At 35.4% G+C, this 14,356-nt stretch overlaps 1 protein-coding gene across 1 annotated transcript; it reads left to right on the forward strand.

Moving 5' to 3' along the window:
- Positions 1–4,206: 4,206 nt before the first annotated feature.
- LOC131028623 (extensin-2-like) lies at positions 4,207–5,767 on the forward strand. Its single transcript, XM_059207578.1, has 2 exons — positions 4,207–5,333; positions 5,512–5,767. Exon 1 carries the CDS (start codon positions 4,215–4,217, stop codon positions 5,298–5,300), a length of 1,086 nt encoding a protein of 361 aa, XP_059063561.1. The 5' UTR covers positions 4,207–4,214; the 3' UTR covers positions 5,301–5,333; positions 5,512–5,767.
- The last annotated feature ends 8,589 nt before the right edge of the window (positions 5,768–14,356 follow it).

Here is a 14,356-nt window from a genome sequence, read left to right on the forward strand (position 1 = left end):
TCAAGCTCCTCATGTTCTCTTTCTTCATCTTCCATCTCTTTCATGTCTTTCTCATATCAAGATACTCTTGTAGAAATTTCTCTTAGATCATATCTCTGCTTCATGAAAATAGTAGCCTTAAATGCAGATTTAGTTTTAGAAAGGGAGTCTCCTAACTCACTTAGCTCAAAAGAAACAAGTTTACCAATCAACATATCTCTTATTACAATTGTCACAGTCCGAATCTCATCGATAGTAGTAGCCTTATTTTTATAGGTAGGAGGCAAGGATCTTGATACCTTGGCAACAATCTCAGACTCTTCTAGCACTCCACCAACACATATTATTCTGCACACAAGCTCATTTACTTTCCACATAAAAGAGGTGACATTCTCAGCTTCACTCATCTTAAGGTTCTCATATTTACCTTTTAGGCTCTATAGCTTAGCAATCTTTACATGACTATCTCCTTCATGCAAAGTTTCCAATTTTACCTAGATATCATGTGCAACCTCTAAGTCCATTACATTCATCATCTCAGAATCTAACAAGGCACTCAACAATGCTTCCTTCGCTCTGATGTTACATTCTACTTCCTTAACTTCATGTGGAGTGGTAGGACCATTCTACAGAACATTCTATACATTCTTAGTGATATTCCAATACTCTTCTCCTGTGCATCTTAAATGAACTTGCATCAGGTTATTCTAGAGAGTGTAATTTATTCCATCAAATCCTCGACCTATCCTTCTTTAAAGAAAAGGTTACCATCCTGGATCTCCCTCATGCGGTCAAGCTTCTTCTAGAGGATCTAGTTCTGATACCAATTGTTGGCAACTTGTAGGAAACTGAGAGTGGGGGAGGGTGAATCAATTTGCACAAAAACATTTTCCTACTTGTACCACAAATCGGATCTGATAATTAATAATTAAAACATGAAACAAAACCACATCAATATCACACATAACACCAAGATTTTTTGCATGGAAAACCCACAATGAGAACCTACCCACAATGAGATAATACACTGTTAGAAGTAAATGAAATATTATAATGGGGAATGCACATGCATTCGAGTTCACTTCCTAGAGCTCACTGCTCAAATAAGAAACCTAGAAACCCTACAACCTTAAGGGAAAGCTCACTGCCTTACAAGAAGTCTTGCTGACTTACAAAAACATTTGGACAACAATCCAGTACATGAAATGCAAAGATAGCATTTGCAAATGCCTAAGTACAGTTCCGATTAAGCACATAGTTTTCTCTGCAACACTTATCTCCTTCAATTCTGCAAGATGAAATCACTTGTTTGAACATACAAGTCGATCATACATACTTTTAAAGATTGTAGACATATATCTCACATGCTTTTTACATTCATTTATACATGACATCAACCCATGAAGTATAGGTCGGCTAAACCCTCAAAACAAATTACAAAATAATAATCTGACACGCTACAACAAAATATGCAGACCAAAACAATGTTGTCTAAGACATATCCTGGACCCAAATAAACACTGGAAACTCACAACATTTCCAACAATTATTCCTCAATCATGTGCAATACGCTACAACCCCCAAGTATGTCACATAACATGAAGAACATCACCAGACCAAGAAAATATTCAATAATGTGCCCAACATTCAATGAAACCACCAATACTCATAGAAAGTGATTTATAAATATTCACAAGTAACGTGAATTGCACCTCAGCAACTGTAACAACTCAAATTATCAGAATCATCATTATCTCACCATCGGAGCTCAAGAACATCATCAAAATTGACTGTCAACATAGAATATTTTCTTGTGGACATCCAAACCATGAACCAATTGAATTGAGGATACACATCAACATCCTGAACACATCCCATACATCCACAACTAAAGATATAGAAATTTCAGAGTAATTCAGAGCATAAACCAGAATATTGAACAACAGGAACAACTGAATAACAATCTCAATACCAGATCATATAACTCGACCAGAACATCATGTGAACCACTGAGTATTATGTTGAATCAACTAGAGATAAGCATCTCCAAACCCATTAAACCTATTGGTGTAATTAATTATTCATGTTGGATATAATTACACTTTATTTAGGTTTACTTAGGTACATCCATATCATAGTAGTTTTCACATGAGACACTTAGGGAGATGTGCATATATTGGGAGTGTGTATGTAGGATAATTTCCACCTTTTATGGTGTGATCTTGTTATTACTTTATCATATCCACTTATTGTGGAGTGATAATTCCACCTGCGGTGGGTAATCCACCTTATGTGGAATATTTTACTATTTCTCCTACCTACCCCTACCTATCCATGCATCTCATTGAGCCACATGTCATCATTGTGTGCTCTTTTGTCTCTTAGCCTTGACTTTATAAGCAGGCTCATCATACATTGTATGTAACTTTTGATGATCCGGTTGATCAATATTTTCATCAAGATTAAAATACAGTTTATTCTTATAAATCTATTTTGTCTCTCTATTTTAGTATTCAGTGTGCCCTAAATCTTGGCTATTTTCAACAAATTTTCACAAAACCGCATCAGCTCATCTGCAACATACTGACCAAACCAACTCATTTAATCTGACTGCAACACTGAAATAAACAAAAGAATATATTGACATCAATAGCAACACATCTTCACAGCAGGATCCAACAAAGATAGGTTGAGGAAATGATTGCTCTAAATCAACAAATTGAAATGAAGAATTTACCCTTGAGTTGTATGCTATCCATGAACAAATAGAACGAAAGAAGATGAACATGAAGAGACACCTGGAGTCTACTTCTATGGTGATGGAACCCCTCATCTTTGTTTTCAAGGCTACTCTGGATTCAATCACTCTAGCCTCTAGGAAAGATTCTAACAAAAAGCTATCTTTTTCTGAAAAATTTAAAGTTCTTTGTAATGAATGGCAGGATGTTAATACCTCTACTCAATAGGCCATTCCTTTCTGTCTTTGCCAAGTGGTTGATTGTTGTCTATTTTTTGTTTCTATTTTTAGTGTCTTTATCATGGTCATCTGTTGGGTTTTAGTGTGCTTTCAACTTTTGTGTTTTTTGCTTGGGTGTGCAATCCTCATGCACTCCAGGTAGTTTCTCTTTAGTGGATATGTAACTCTTTTGACCTACCCCACTTTATTTAATTATTCATTAATTTAATTTATAATTATATAATTTAAAATATTTGTCAATTCTAACTCTTCATGTAAATATATTGATTTATTGAATACTTATCTAATTAATTTATCTTAAGAATATTATTTACTTTTATAAAACTATCAATTTACTCATTTTTTTAAAACACCCACTAACCTCATTTTAATAATAATAATCAAACTCCACGATCAAACATAAAAACAAAAAAATTAGAAATCCAGAAGCATGTTCTCAATCTTTTCAAACAAATATAAAAAATAATTCAAACAATATGTTAGTATTTTTAATAGCTCAAATTTATCTTATTTAACAATATATTAATGGTTTTAAGAAAAATAATACCGATTAAAATAAAATTCCTGCATACGTCTACTTGATTTCCTTAAGTTTACCTTTGTGTAGGTTTTGCAGACGAAGTCTAAATATAGGCAGCAAAATAATGGGTACGGATTGTTATTGTAGGTGTTGAAAAAGATACAGTTTAAGGCCCAATTGCACGATGTTCAGCTTTGGCGACACAAAATCTAATATATTTTAAGCAAGAATTTTAGTGCCCTTCACCTGTTAACGCGTTGAAAAGGTAATGAGGCCGGCTTACCCAACTAAGAAAAGCCGAAGAATGACCCCACAGCTCAAATTCCTTAATGATATAAAATCTCAAGAACTATTTAATTAATCTAGTCTTCTCATGTTGTTCAAACGAGACCTAATTGCAGGGGGTTTATCTACGTTAGTAGCAAGATTTAATAGGGTTAGTTAAGTCAATTTTCATATATTTCTCCGTCTTAAAATAAAAATGAATGAAGTAAGGCCAATGTAAACACCTCATTCTTGACGGCTTCAACTCCTGAACAATAGACTTGACACTTGGCACGTTATCAGTAGACAGCAGACGGCTGATCCATTAAGAATTGTTCCAAACGGTAGATGATTCGGGGCACCTTCCACTTGACTGGATCGTTCACGCGGAAACTTGACTTTTAACTACATCATTACATATAAAAACACTGCACCACAACCTCATGAAATCACTCCACTGCAGCAGCAACAGCAATGGTTGTTCGAAGGGCACAACATTTGGATACAATGGCATTTTTAGTTGCTGTGGTGCTCTCTATGGTAGCGTTGGTTTCAGCTGAACACGAGCAATATTCATCTCCTCCACCTTCATATTATTACAAATCTCCTCCTCCACCATCTCCTTCACCCCCTCCTCCATATTATTACAACTCTCCACCCCCTTATTATTATAAGTCCCCTCCACCTCCCTCTCCCTCTCCTTCACCTCCTCCTCCATATGATTACAAGTCTCCTCCACCTCCATCTCCATCTCCTCCTCCCCCATACTATTATAAATCCCCACCTCCACCATCTCCTTCACCTCCACCACCACCATCCCCATCTCCTCCTCCTCCATATTATTATAAGTCACCTCCACCACCATCCCCATCTCCTCCTCCTCCATACTACTACAAGTCCCCACCTCCACCGTCTTCATCACCTCCTCCACCATATTATTATAAAAACCCACCACCACCATCTCCATCTCCTCCTCCTCCATACTACTACAAGTCTCCACCACCACCATCCCCCTCTCCACCACCCCCATATTATTATAAGTCTCCACCACCACCTTCCCCATCTCCTCCTCCACCCTATTACTACAAATCTCCACCACCACCACCACCATCTCCATCTTCTCCTCCTCCATACTACTACAAATCTCCTCCACCACCCCCATATTACTACAAATCCCCACCTCCACCATCTTCCTCGCCTCCTCCTCCATATTATTACAAATCCTCTCCACCGCTATCCCCTTCACCTCCACCACCATACTATTATAAATCTCCACCACCTCCATCTCCTTCACCTCCTCCACCATACTACTACAAATCCCCACCTCCGCCATCTCCTTCTCCTCCCCTTCCATACTACTACAAGTCCCCTCCACCACCATACTACTATAAATCCCCACCACCATCATCTCCATCCCCTCCACCTCCATATTACTATAAATCTCCCCCTCCACCATCTCCATCTCCTCCTCCACCATATTATTACAAATCCCCACTACCGCCATCTCCATCTCCTCCTCTTTCATACTACTACAAATCCCCTCCACCGCCCACATATTGATTGATTGATTTCTTTCCAAATCAATGCTACGAGGTAAGATTCTAACACATCCTATTGTCTTTTACTAGTTATCTTGTACCATTTCTTTTCGAAATCTATAAAATCTGGTACGTAGTCTCTCAATTCAATCCATATATCATATACGGATGTGCAGAAGAATAGGTTATAAGGAACTCAAGTTTGAGGTTTTCTTTCTGTTTTTTTCCTGCAGATCTGATACGGCATGTAGCTCCTAATCAACTCGTCCGTTTTCTTCTCATTAGTGATATTACTATCAGGAATTCTTTGAAATAAGCCGGACCATTGAATCTGAGATCTGAGACAGTGCTTGCTGTAAGTAAGAAGGCAAAATCCATTGTTGATACATCTCTCATCTCGGAGTATGTTCCCTGCCCTTGACGGAGCTGGCTTTGGTCCGCCAATAAATTTTTTATACGCCAGTAATAATAAGATTATTGTCCCCTCAATTCATATTTTATCAATGTTTTCAGTTTTATCCATGTAAAGGCACAATAACCTAGTGAAGATGGAGACATTTGTTGACTATTAAAATGGTTGTTGGCTATTTAATTTAAATGTTTCCAGTATATTTAATTAACTTTTTTATAATTTCGCTGATTATGTAGATTGTGCACTATATTTGGGGGAAATGGACTTGTATATTTAAAACACACGTTACTAAACGATAGTTCCAAAGCTAGATCCTGCATTAATTCATCCATTCAAACAACTATGTAGGTAAATAACCGTAATTTCACAGCCCCACACATGTATATATATAGAGAGAGAGAGATCAGTATGTAAAAGAATACATATACGTACAGAAACTAAATGACTGGAGCCTATGTTTCTTAATTCGATTACTAAATACAAAACATTATCAAATGATGTCCCTCCTTCTATTCAAATTCGGCTATATATTGTAAATTTTGTAAGAAAATTACTCTACAAAAATCCACTTTTGAACAATATGTTTATACAATGCATGGATTCCGTTTATTCTATGGTAATATTATCTGGAGATAATTCAAGGAATTTTTTTTTAAGTACTATAAATTATTAAGAGATATTTTACTTATAACTATAAAAAATCAAACTTGAACTCATTTTTTATGGTGTGAGTGAATATTGAATAATATCTACATTGTCATAATCTTTAATTATTTGCAAGAATTAAGGATTATTCATTCTTCAGAAATTGCTTTGGATTTGAACTTGACCTCTTTTCTTGTCATATTAGGTGAAGATTGACTGGTATCCATTACATAAAGATCTTTAAAGCTATTTGTGGGGATTAAGGAACATTCATTCTCCTAAAAGTTCTTCGAGCTTGAATAACACCTCATCACTTATTATTTGTAGTAAGTCTTTATGAGCGAAGGATTCATTCTAGTGAACTAAAAAGTACTTAATTAAAATAGAAAATGAAAATTAAAAATGAAAAATATATAGTATTGACAATAGATAATGAAAATAAAGTGGATTTTATAAAAGCCTTCTAAATTAATGTGGAAGTGAAAATGCAAATTAATTAAACATCAAAGTTAAGGGAATATTACTTTACTAATTTCACAATGTCCCCAATCTACTAATCCATCCTCAAAAATATCACCTCATCAAGAACTAACTATATCCATTATCCCAAAATTGCTAGGAATTTAAGCCCCACCTCATCACTTATGATATTTGACCTTCCCATACAGCCAAAATTGATTTACAATATACTCTTAATGAGTCAAGGAATCACACTAATAAAATAAAAACTTACACACATACACACACACGCACGCGCATACACACTCACACACACATAGTTTTGAGAATATATAATTAAAGGTAAAGTGGAATTTTTTTAAAATGAATTTTATTTTTATCATTCTTTTCCTCTTAAAGAAGCAGCAAATTTTGGGCCACTCAAAGATGTGTTTAGTGATGTTAATTATTGTATATGAGAAAAGTGCATGCTTCACAATTTTCAACAATTGTTTGTGTGGATGTCTTTGATATATGATTCAAGAACGTAATTAAATGTGTCTAGCACATTTGCTAGTCTAAACTCTATATGCAACAACTTCAAATACAATACCTCTAATTTTGAAACTTCATTGATGCTAATTTTAGACAATTTTCATCTTGAATGAAATGAAAATGTACAACTATATTCACTAAATAAAATCAGTACCCACTCATTCATAGTTTTCCAGTTTTCAATTCTCATATTCCAAAGTTTCTGATTAATAAATAGTGGGATAGGCCCATACCATTACAAGATATTACATAACCACAAAAAGGTGTCACCTAGGGCGCATGACAAGTGCAGACCTAGCAAAAAGATAGACCTTAAAAATAGAAAATAGTTGAAAACCACTAACACAAAGCAAACCAAAGACAGAGCTAGAAACAAAAAACACAACAATACAAGCCAATTGCAAAAGGCACAAAATTATTTCCTACTACATAGAGGCATTTCCATCCTACCAATGCTTACATAAACTAAAAACTTTATCAAAGAAGGAAATTTTTTTATTAGAATCCTTAGAAAAATTAGGGGTACTAGAATCTGAAGTGTCCTTAACAATGGAAATGGGGGGCTCCACCAACACAAAAGGGGATGAAACCTATTGTTTATGTTTGGATCTCCTTCGATTGATGTCATCATGTATAGCTTTTAGAGAAGCCGAGTTCTTACCACCATTTTCTGACTCTATTTATCAATTTCCTCAAATTTTCTCTTTAGGATCTCTTAAATCTCTTTTAGTTACAAAACAATTTTGTCCTCATTTCTCAATGTCACCTTTTTTCGTAGCTCTTTTAATATCCTCTCCAATTTCTCCCATTTCTCTAGCTTCCTGGCCATAAAAGTTATTGCTTCCCAAACACGTTCATCCTTGATATCCATAACCCATTTGCTTGCTCTCGCCCCAACCTCAACCACTACTTCAAGACTATTATTTTTTTTGCTTAATACATTTAACTATGAAATGATCCATTTGATCATTATTTCCTATTGCTCCATATTCTGCTCCAACTTTAAAACTGTTTCCTTAGCATCAATGAGGGGCACTTTAAGGTTAAAGATCTCTTTATTAGGGGGGGAAGGGGGAAACCTCCTCAAATCCAATAGGGGACCACTTGGATTCTGAATCACAAGATGATTAAAAGTCCTCAACCTCCTCCTCTTCATTAGACTCCAACACCTCCACTTTTTTGGGTGGTGGGTAGAAGAGAGATTCTAATTTTCTTTGCTAGGGTTAAAATGGGTAGGGATGATTTTGGTCTTAGAGGAGGAACCAATAGCCAATGTAGTTTTTTATATAGAGATCCCAAAGATTTCAATCGCTAAATTTGGGTCCAACAAGGGATTAATGGGATTAGATAGGGACCCACCTAGAGGGGATATAGTGAGAGGAAAATGATACAGCCTAAGGATAAAACCCTAGTGAAGGGGTAGGTAGTTTTTAGTTTTGGCTCTAACAACAGATTGGGATAAAGACAAATGAACCCAATAAACAAAGTTAATTTGAATTGCATACCTTAGGTGGTTTAACATGTGGAAGATTAGGGTGTGAAATATTTAAAACTATTTGTTGACAACTAATAAATTTCATCAGTAAAAGGGCCACATCCTTCCGTTAACTAGGAAGCTCTTCCATATTGTATTGACTTTGCAGCTTTGACACTCCTTTGCCCATCTTGAAAAAACAATTAAATTATTTGTTATATAATCCCTTCGGCTTCTTAGGGAATGTAATACCATCCTATGGGAGTCTATTAATGGGTGCAATCAACTCTAGAATGACTTTGAAAGCAACCTTGCCAATCTACACCTCCCCCTTGTACCAGGCTTCAATAAAGTTTTTATAGAGCTCTAGGTCAAACCTTCGATGCCTGCCACATAACTATCTAAATACACTTTGATCATTTTATACAATAGCTTCTTTTTGTACTTGAATTCTTCACAATTATAAAGTTCAACCTAGATTAAGTCTCCCCCATTGGTGTAAGAGCACTTTGGAACGATGAAGATTCATATTGCACTGATGGAGGCTCATATTGTTATTGTCATGTTTTCTTGTGGTTTAATTCATAATAAGTTCCATGGGACCATTCATATTATTTTATGTTCAACTATATGGCCATTCATTGCATTTTGTGGTCATATGGTCTACTAGGTCTTGTAGGGGTATACATTGTCAAATATTGTCCAAATGAGGTCTTCATATATCAACTATTCAAAATTGAAGAAATATTGATGAAATCAGGATTGGTTGGCCTCTCTCAACATGTTCTGAACACTTTTTTTCAATGGTGGTCATTCTATTAAAGACCTTCACAAAAGTTGTCATGTCATGCAAGAAGATGACAACTTAGTAAGTTGTCACATGGTCTAAACATATGTTTTATCATTCCCAATGGCTAGCTAATTCAAATAACTATTTGGATCCATTAGGGAGGGTCTTAAGAAATTTATTTAAGTCCCCACACAAGCCAAAGGTGTGGTTGGAAGTTTTGATGAAGTTTTCAATAAGAAGAACTCAGTTTTCTATGCATTTTTATTCAAATTTGCTCCTCTCACCTTCTACATGGCTTGAAGGTGTTTTCTGTGGATGTAACAATGGTATGGAATGATACAGGGATAAGTTACTAATATTTTGGTGGTGGTTTGAGAAAAAATCATTAAGTTTTGATCGAGATATTGCCATTTTACGGAAAATCATCCAAAACCCTCCATAATTGGGGTTTGTCATAAAAATGTGTTTTCCTTCCCATCCCACCGTGGGAAAATGATGAAAGTTAGTGGATTGATATATTATAGGGTGCTTCAGATGATTTTTCATGCATAGGTGCATAAAATTGAAGTTGGGGTTGTTTTGATTTGTTGATCGCCTAACATCACCATGTGTTAGACCGAGTAGTGCTAGTTTGGAGAGGGTTTAAAGGTTTGGAGTGCAATTGCATTGAGAATTGTTGGGTGGGTGTTTGAAATAAGTTATTTTCTCTCCCTTATGTATTTTTGGACATGTTTTTGAAGATATATGTGAGCAATGTTTCTTGCGTAGGGTGGTGACTAGAAGGAGGAGACCTAATTGTGAATGTATGGAACTAGAATAGTCATAAAAACTCTTTACTAGTCTAAAAAAACCCCAAAATATATCTAGATATGTTGTGTATCTTGGAAAAGCGTACTCCAAAATGTGTTTCTTTTCTGTCCAAGTCAAAAGGGTAAAAATTTATGCCCCAAATACTCTCTACACTATCCTAAAGAGCCTAGTAGGTCATACTTGTCAAGTTTGTATTTTGGTTGCTTCTTGGTCATTACCAAGCACTTTTAGGGGTTTGGTGATGTCCTAGGGTTACCATAGGACTCTAAGAGTAGTAAATTCTTGGTTTTCAAAGATTTTCCTTGCCTTATGCATTGCAATTTAGTGAAATGGAGAAGAAAGACAATCGGTGTATTCAACCATTTATTTTCTTTGTCACTCCAAACTTTAGCCTCTTAGATTGGTGAATGTGTATTTCCATTATCCCTCTTAGGATCTCTGCATCACTCATTTCAATCATAGCAAGATTCATAAGAGAAACTAGCTGGATGAAACTAAAACTAGGTTTTTAGACACCACAACACTTAAGAGGAAAAATGACACTTTTTCCGAAAAGGACGTACGGCACTCTAGCCAAAAGTGACTAGCCAAAATGGTAATAATTATAAAAAAGGAGATATTTGAATTATATCCCATCATTAAACTTTTTATCCTTAGAGATCACTGTAGACACCTAATATTCTCCTGTCTAATTAAATAAATATTTTTATTTATTTAATTATTTTAAGCCTAATTATTTTATTGATTAAATAAATCTTTATTTATTTAATTAATTCATTAACCCTCTTCTAAGCCTTTTTCCACATTTAAATAAATACTTTCATTTATTTAAATTGTCCTTTTCCTAAATTAAATAAATACTTTTATTTATTTAATTGATCCCATTTCCTCTATTGATTAAATAAATCTTTATTTATTTAATTAATTCATTAGCCTTTTCTAGTCATGACAAATGTCATTCATTTCTTAATTCTCACACTACCTACCCTCTTATTATTTTATTATTTCCTCTACCTACCCTCTAATCCTAGCCGACCATTTATCTTTTACAACTCTAAATCTTATCCCTCCATTTCTTATAGTGTCTTCTATATAAGAGGATACTTCTTTCATTATCAAACCTCTTATTCAACTCATAAGCACTCCAAAACATTCTAGCATTCAAACTTTCATATGCGATATAGCTATCAACCACATTTCCATTCTTTGTTGAGCTCTTGCGCACACATAAAATTTGAGAGCAAATATATCAAGCAAGACCAATGGAGGTAGGAAGAATGAATATTCAAACCCTATTTACATGTGATGGTATAATCTTTGTGATTTTTTTGATTTACATTGTTTTAGGTAATCTTCATATGCTATGGTGGATCTTTATTGTTATTAGGCTAGGGTTTTGTGGTTGAATTCATTTAGTCCTTCAATATTATTTTTTCCATTATCCATTTTCACCATAAAAATTTTGGCCTTCCTAGTGGGACTCTTGTCCCTTTTGCATTTAAAATCTTTGTTGCAGATTTTGTGTTTTTGAAGTTCTAGATCTGACACTTTCCGACAACATTTTTACATTTTCACATCTGCGCATATTGGAACCACATTTTTTATTTTCTATTGCATCTGTGATCTCTGGAATCGCGTTTGTATTTGACATTATTTTATTTTTTCGCAGATTCCAGGGTCACGTCTATGTTCCCGAATCATGTCTATGCATATTTCAATCGCATCTGTGTTCTGGATCCATGTCTATGTTGCCAAAGTGGGTCTATGAGGCTTTAAGGCGCGTTTGTGTCCTTTAACCGCATCTACATTAGGTTTAATCGCATTTGTGTTTTTGATTTTGCAATTTTTGGTTGTCATTCCAGTTTTAAGGCTTTATTTCATCATTTGGATTTCAGATCTGGTTTATTCAGGCTAACATCTTGTGAGCTAAGCTAACAAATTGGTGCAGCTTTTCCTTGAGGCAACATGTCTTGTTGAAGGCCCCTTTTTCACAAAGTCTTTTGGATCTAAAATTTACCTAACTTGTGTGCTTGCAGGAGGGGTATTATTGCAAAACTACTCACAAATCTTTGTTGCAGAATTTTGGCAAGGGTTTTTGATCTTTATTGTGTGCCTTGTTTTCATAGATTACCAAACACTTCAATTGGTGCACTAAAATTGAAGGTCAGTGTCTTTTGTGTACTAGGCAATAGGCTCTTTTGTATTTATCTTTAGAGGGCTTGTCTCCTCATGTGGTCATTAGGACTAGTAGTGAGGAGAGAATGACCCAACTAGTAGCGAAGAAAACCCACCTCTTCCAAACCTTCATAAATAACTGTATCCATGGTGAAAGCCATGGGTAATGTGTGCTGATTAGTTCATATCGACACTATGTCTCTCCATAAGCCCGTTTGATCAAATTTATTTGATCATTTGTAGGGAATAACCCCTACCGGTTGGGAGCCTTCTGTATTTACAGAGTTGAAAGTGCCACATGTATGGCCACATGAGCGGATGCCCTTAATAGCACCTTTTTGTTTTAGAAATTAGCCAAAATCCTTCTAGTTGTTGGGGCAGGAGGTTGGACCTCTGGAGTGGCCCACACACATATGGTTCTTAGTAGAGACAAAGTTCACCACTAGGAGTTTTTGTGGGGACTGATGCTTGGCTGCCCTAGAGAAGTGAGTACCAAGAGTGGAGCTGGTTGGGTCAAGCATCTAAGTATCCGCTTTGAATAACCTATGATTACGTGACAATCAACCTTGGGGGAAACCCCATGTGGGATCAACAACTATTGTCCTAGCCAACCATAAGAATTGTGCTTGTCTTCTTATAAACATTCAAACATTCAAGATCAAACATCAAAAAATTATGTCTTTTGTGTCTTCAAGTGTATGCAAAACATTTTTACAACAAACAACACACTTTATTTTGAGTCATTTTGAGTCTAAACACTTGCAAACATTGAGTCCTCATCAACATTGTGTCCTCTTGTCATGGAAAAACAATCAAAAATTTAGATTTGGTCACAACAAGAACTTTAAAAATTGGTAAAATTGCACTCAGTTTTTGGAAATGTGTATGTGTTTGATAGAAACACGTCTGTGTCATTTAACAACATCTATGAAGTATACATGCACATCTATGTTCAGTATTGAAAAAAAACTAACAATCCAGCAAACAAGAGCAATCAGTTTTAGATTTCTTGAGCTTCCTAATTTATTTCTCCCGGTTTTCATCTAAAATTCAACCTATCTTTGGGTCTCACAAAGCTCATCATTGCTTTACACCTTGCATTACATTAACATTTGTCTAAACTTGAGTCAAAAGGTCACTTGCTTGTCTTCATCTTGCTTTGTCAGCACAATACATATATCAACATTTTGCTAAGTGGTCCCTCATCAAGGTCTATCACGTTTGGGTCTCATTTGGTCTTACTTAGAGTCAAGGTTAACTTACCTCATCAAGATAATCTATCATATCTTTGGAAGCCACACCTACTATACTACATACATACTTGGTCTTACACTTTGAATATTGCAAGTACACCTCAGATCCATTTAGATTCCATCCAACTCTTGGTCTTCCATAATCTTTCCATTTTCATGTAGTTGCACACATCTTGGTCAAGACCTAGTTCATGGTTGAAACCCATTCCCAAAAATCTAGGAGAGAAGCTAAAGAGGCTCAAGAGTCTGCAAACATGAGTGGTTATGAGTATGACAACAATATCTTTTTCAATTCTGATCATACCACATTACCTGACATGGACACTTATAGAAACATTCACAATATTGAGATCATGGATAACACAAACAACAATGATACACACAATGACAATATGGACAACATTTTTGTACATTCAGCAGAAGTGGAAGACTCTATTATGGATCCCCATTTTAATAGATTGGTTAAGAAAATCATGAGAAGAAATAGACAATATTTCCTACAAGTGAGAGCACAAAGTGGAGCTAA

This window comes from Cryptomeria japonica, chromosome 1 (genome assembly GCF_030272615.1).
Source record: "Cryptomeria japonica chromosome 1, Sugi_1.0, whole genome shotgun sequence".
Lineage (NCBI taxonomy): Eukaryota > Viridiplantae > Streptophyta > Pinopsida > Cupressales > Cupressaceae > Cryptomeria > Cryptomeria japonica.